General features: G+C 41.9%; 1 protein-coding gene across 1 annotated transcript in view; it reads left to right on the top strand.

Moving 5' to 3' along the window:
* The first annotated feature begins 425 nt into the window (after nucleotides 1–425).
* The window catches only part of TRIP11 (thyroid hormone receptor interactor 11), a 36,370-nt gene continuing 30,526 nt past the window's right edge, over nucleotides 426–6,269 (top strand). Inside the window, exons 1-4 of the mRNA XM_083433288.1 lie at nucleotides 426–928; nucleotides 3,903–3,979; nucleotides 4,126–4,236; nucleotides 5,381–5,659. Of these exons, the coding sequence (XP_083289414.1) occupies nucleotides 784–928; nucleotides 3,903–3,979; nucleotides 4,126–4,236; nucleotides 5,381–5,659 (612 nt within the window). The 5' untranslated portion in view covers nucleotides 426–783. The remainder of the gene's footprint in view (nucleotides 929–3,902; nucleotides 3,980–4,125; nucleotides 4,237–5,380; nucleotides 5,660–6,269) is intronic.

Here is a 6,269-nt window from a genome sequence, read left to right as displayed (position 1 = left end):
ACCCGGAAAGCTGTCTGTGGACAAACGCCAGCTTCCTTGGCCTGAAGCAAGATGAGCACCACACACCAAAGTCTCCTTTCACTGGATTTATCCGTCCAGGGTTTTCCTTTTCGTTTACCGCCTTTGAGATGACACAGCTGATGGTCCTGGTTGGAAAAATACGAAATATTGAATGCTGAGCCGACTGGGAAAGAAATCTTGCATTAGCATTGTCTGAATAAGATTAGGGCACAGAATGTTGGAGTGAAATAAACTTCATTTGACACTGAATCAGCACACCTTTCGGAGTAAACGTGCCCAGGATCGGTGACCCCGCCTCCCGCCCTTGCCTTGCCACCCTCCGAACCGACTGGAGCTCGGCGAAATTTGGCCTGCCTGCGCTTCTCCCGCTCGCGGCTTGAGGGCGCCCGCCGCTTTATCCTCCCGTATCCCGGCTGGCCTTGCTCTTCGGGCCACGTCCCCTGAGCGTCCGAAGGGGCGCGCTAGCGGCTGCCGCTCTATGGTGCAGCTGGGAGGTGTCATGGCGGCCGTCGAGGTGGCAGCCCAACCTGGAGGCCCCACGGCTGACTGAAGAAAGGAGTCCGGGCTGGAGGGGACGCGCGAGGTGCTTCATGGCGGCCCCGGAGCTCTGAGGGAGGCCCAGCAGCTGGCTTCCCTTCTCCGGGCTGCTCATCGAGGCAGGCGGGCGTGGGGAAGCGGCGCTGAGGGGACCCGGCGGCGGCAGCAGCTGCTCTTGGCGGCGGCGCCTTGTTTTTCCCCTTCGACAGCTGAGCGGCAGCGGTGATGGCGTCGTGGCTGGGCGGCCTGGGAGCGGGACTGGGGCAGTCCCTGGTGGGCCAGGTGGGAGGCAGCCTGTCCACCCTGACCGGTCAGATCTCCAGCTTCACCAAGGATATGCTGCTGGAAGGCGGCGCGGAGGAGATGGGAGGTAAGGAAAGTGGGTGGGTGGGAGGGAGGGAGGGGAAGGTGGCAGCACTCAGGGCTCCCCAGCATAGAGAAGACAAAAGGAAAGACACGGGGGGGGGGGGGATCAAAAGTGTCCTGAATACCGGAGGGGAGTAGCTCTGATGCTGGGAGTTGTCTATAAATGCCAAATGTGCTCTTGGGATGGGGAAGGGTGGAGTTAAAATCCTAGAATCGTAGAGTTGGAAAGGGGCCCCCCAAACGTCATCTGGTGCGACCCACTGCAATGCAGGAATCTCAGTTAAAGCATCCACGACAGAATGACAGAGTTAAGGGTATCAATATGTACTTTATTTTTATTTATTTTTTGACAAAGGGTGTTTAAGGAGAAATCACTGGGTTAAAGGTGACCGAAAGTCCAGAGGTAGTATTGTCAATTGATTTACCATGGGGTGGAAGGACTTGCTCACGAATTTGTTGACAGCTGCCCCAGTTATTGTCCATAGGAAGGGGGCAAGGTGAATGTAAAATGGAAGAATAGTATAAAGAGGTGAGGGATATAGCTATTAAAGGTAAATTGACATGGGCTATTAAGGTAAGATGGGGAATGTGCAGGAGAAATGATTTCGAGGAGATGTGGAAAGTGTTTGAAGGTTTTGTACTGTTAAAACGGAAAGGGGTCAGACCATCGCAAGTGGCGTTGAAATTTTGGGAGGTTGGGTGGTTACAGTGGAATGGTCTCGGGGGTGGAGTGCACATCTTTATTTTTATTTTATTTTATTTATTAGTATTACTTTGTCAAAAAAAATTTATTTTTTAAAAAAATGACAGTTAAGGTTAGATGACAGTTCCTGGGATTCACATTTGGGGAAGAGTGCTGCCATGCTCAGTTCCCACTTTCGTGTTTCCCACGGGTATCTGGTTGGCCTGTGTGAGAACAGGATGCTAGACTAGATGGCCTTTGGTCTGATTCATCAGGGCTTTTCTCATGTGGAGGCAAGGTAGCAGAGTCAGATCGAGAGCTTATGAAAGGGCAGGGAGGATTGTTTTGAGTTGGAGCTACAAATGTTGAAATAAAATATCTTGCCCATCCCATCCAAAAATACACAAGGCCACAAACAATGTAAACAAATTGAAACAATAACAAATACAAAACAAGCAAACTGTTAAAAGTGCCTTTTCTTGAAAAAAAGGATGCTTTGGACAAAAAGTAGCAGAAGAATCAATTTTCATAAAACAGTATATTGAAAGGCAAAGTCTTTACTGCTCACCAGAAAGCACACAGGAATGGGACCTGGTGAAGTTCTTTTGGTATGAAGTTGCACTGTTTTGGCACCTCCACAGAAACGCGAACTTGCACCCAACAGGTTAGATATTGGGGGTTGGGGAAAATGGCATTATTGTGATAGGGGAGGACAGTATTGGTCAAAAATACAATGAGGATATTTCAGAAAACTTTTAAAACTGGGACCGTTCATGAAGAACGTCACAAAACAGCAGTCAACCATGGGGATCATAAAGGAAGGAACAGTGTGGGACACCTGGCAGAAAACAATAAGAAATGCCTTGGATATTGTGCTGTTTGCTGGTGTAATGGCAACCTCCTAAGGCAAATTACATTTTTAATGACAGGTGGAATTTGTGGATCAAGTGAGGATAATGTATATGTCACTGGCAAAAAAAATTCTGTATTTCTGGCAGAGCTTTGTCCCTTTTAGCATTTGGTTTTCAATTGTTCGTTCTGTATATATTGCTATACCTGGGCAATCTTAGAAAGCACACCACTAATATAAACTTCATAGGAAGGTATATTATGGATTACAAACATGTAATAGAAACATGCTTTCCATAAAAGGTTTGTACCAATTTTTAATATTGTGATGGTTAGTAACATGCAACTTGAGTGTAATTTTCTTTTTTGGTTGATTTAATCTCCAGTTGGCTTTGTTTCATTTAGAATAGTGTGTTTTAGAAAATTTTAGCAACTTTTTTTCATTTCACTACTAAGCAATTTAAATTGCCAAGAGCTTTGGAGAACAGGTGGCATATGAGAAAGGAGGACAGCAAAAATAATTTTGGTCTCATAACTATTGGATATCATTATTTTTATGTCTATCTTTCTGTTGTTAAAAATGCATATACACTCAATTGCAAAAGAAAGATGATGTCACATAAGACATTTTTCACTGTGTACACTCAGAAGGCAAAGTTCAGCTGTCGTGTTAAAGGTCTATATACTGTGACTGTTCTATCAAGTATCCAATAATAGTGGGATTCCGGAGATTATCCATTATTCCAACAGGGTGTTGTGAAAAAAGCAAAGTATTTCAGTTGCCTATAACTTTTAGAACATAATATTTGTAGGCAATTTCTGGAAGATACATTTGAATTTAAAACATGTAGTGACTTCATTGAATATCAAGTTTTTAAGTAAGTTTTCAAGCATCTGTATCTATGTCCTTTTTACCTGCCAGTGACATAGAAGTTTAAAGGTTGAGAACGTATTTACTAAATGCACCAATAAAATATTCCAGCACTACCCCTACTTGCATTATGTTTTATTATACACAAACAGTCACTATATTATAAGGGAAGCAAAATCTTTTCTAAGGATCAGAATTTCATAGTCCGAGGAGAATATGGTTTACACATAATCTCTGAGATTTATGTAGGTAAGAAACAATTATAGTGGAGTCAAACTTCCTGTGTTGGTTCTTTTTTGAAAAAGTGGTTAAATATCAAAAATATGGTCGGTCCATTATATGTTTGTTTCCATTTTAAATCCAACACACATGAATTCTAAAATGTTGTGTTGTTATTTTTAATTGACTCTCAGGCATTAATACAGTACTGATGTAGTAGTAGTTCAGTCTAAGAAATCCTTTTAAATAATCTACCTTCAATTGACACTTTTTAATATATTGCCACTAAACCTATCCACATACATATACTGTTGTGATAACTGATTTCATTTGTATTCCCTTCTTCATTCCTTTCAGGTTCTGCAGCAGACTTTCCTGTATCCAGCTCCAGTCTGCGGGATGTAGAAAATATTCATGGAACACTGAGATCAGAGGTAAATAATTAAAAGCACACTGAAAAAAATAACACCTGTTCTTAAGCTTGGACTTCTTGGCATATTTTCAGTACAGTAGAATGTTGGTTTAATTGAATTTAGCATTCTTTTCTTTGATGATTCAGTTTACTTGTTTTCCCCTCTAGAATGAGAGGCTGAAGAAGGCTTATAATGATCTGGAAGAAAAGCATGAAGCAGCAGAGCTTCAAATAAAGCAACAGTCCGTAGAATACCGGAATCAGCTACAGCAGAAAGAGGTATAAAGTGACACAGAAATTGTTGTTCAGCAAGGGTGTGTACATTGATTAATTGATTGATTAGATTTATAAGTTTTCACCCTAAGGGTTGGTGACAGATGATTCAAGGATTTTGTGTGTATGTGCGCACTACTGTTTCTTTTATCGAAATATAATATCAATGGCTTTTTGTCTGAGTTAAGCTGCACTGGCTACCCACAATTTGCTTACCCAGTCGAATTTTTGTCACTAAACAAATAGGGATAATTGTTGATTCAGCTCTTCATATACTTCTTGAATTGTTTCAGTGTGGTTGGTGGAATTTCAATGAAGGACTAAAACACAGAAATACTTTATGAATGTCATTTTATGTTTGCCCTAATCCCAGAGTAGTTTTCCTTCTCCAGGAGACATTAGCATAGCATAAACCCTTATCTTAATCAAGAATGCTGTTCCCACAATAGCAGATATATATGTAAACACCCATTCTCTCTTTTAAGACAGAAGAATTACCCTTCATTCTACAGCCATCCACATGGATGCATTGTGTTATGAGCATGATGGATGGGGATGAATCCTCCTGTTCCTCCCCCACAGATACAAGATTGCTGCCCAGATAAGCGTTTGAACAGGATCTGTGTGAAAAACGTGCTTGTGCAATACCTGTAGTACATCAAGTAGAAAATTCCAGAATTAATTACAGTCATACCTTGGGTTGTGAACGTGATCCGGGCGGGAGGCACATTCGCAACCCGCAGCGCTGCGTCTGCGCACGTGTGTGACGCGATTCGGTGCTTCTGCACATGCGCATGGCATCATCTTGTGTTTCTGCGCATGCGTGAGCGCCAAAACCCGGAAGTAATTCCAGTACTTCCGGGTTCGGCGCGGTCCACAGCCCGAAGATGCACAACCCACAGCATTCGTAACTCGAGGTATGACTGTACTTGAAAGCCGCAGTGTAGAGCTGCTGGTCAAGAAATACTTTGTATGACCAATTTGATACCACTTGTAACCACTGAGTTACATGAGAAAGTTCTTTCCTACATGTACAATCTCTGAAGTCTTCTGCTCAGATGGGAATACTTTTATAAGGTGATAGGTAAATTCTGAGATTATTTGTTCCTTCGTGCTGAATCTTACTTGTAACTGTGTCCTGTCTTTTCAGGTGGAGATCAGCCATCTTAAAGCCAGGCAGAATACACTACAGGAGCAACTGCGGAAGGTGCAATCAGCTGCTCAGTCAGCACAGTTAGGAGCTGCTGCCTCTCCATCTACCACTCCATCAGCTTCCTTTGTCCCTATGGTTAGACATAGTTCTTCTGGTTTTCAAGGAGATGACATGGACTTCGGAGATGTAATCTGGTCCCAACAAGAAATAAACAGACTATCAAATGAAGTTTCTAGGCTTGAATCGGAAGTGGACCATTGGAAACAGATTGCACAGGTGGATCGCTTTCCTGTGTTACAAGTGTTCTGAATTTATAACACTTTTTGAGTTAACTGGTTAACATGCTACAGTCTCTACTAGGGTGGAAGATTTGTCAGGAATTAGATAATAATAGAATTATTCTGGGCTTTTCCGTTAAATGAGATATTGTTGACTTCCTTATTTCTAAAACTGGGTAATCCTTATTAATATATATATTATATATATATTATTACATGAATGGCATAAGCATGGTGACAGTGTCCAACTTTCTCTTACAAACCATGGAGTGCAAAGCTCTGCAAGATTGTGGTGGAGCTATGTTTAGCCTTGAATGCTTGGGTTGTAAAGCTGTGAAAAGCACACGCTTGCTTCATTCAAGCTCTCAGGTGTTGTGGCTTGATGTTTGTAACATGTCAAAGTGGATAGAGATGTACTGTATGTCAGCTTTGAATCCTACGTATGCATCTTTGTTCTTTTGACAAAAGGGATCCAAAGCAGATCAGTTATATGTATTTATTGGAGACATTTTTTTTAAAGAAATATCAATATGAATATCTATATTTTTTCAAAAGTATAATGCTGTTTTAGTATGTATTGTTTTCGAATATCAATGCTTTTTTTCTAA

The sequence above is a fragment of the Podarcis tiliguerta genome (genome assembly GCF_965153285.1).
Source record: "Podarcis tiliguerta genome assembly, chromosome: 1".
NCBI lineage: Eukaryota > Metazoa > Chordata > Lepidosauria > Squamata > Lacertidae > Podarcis > Podarcis tiliguerta.
This window is presented reverse-complemented; position numbering and strand designations above follow the sequence as displayed.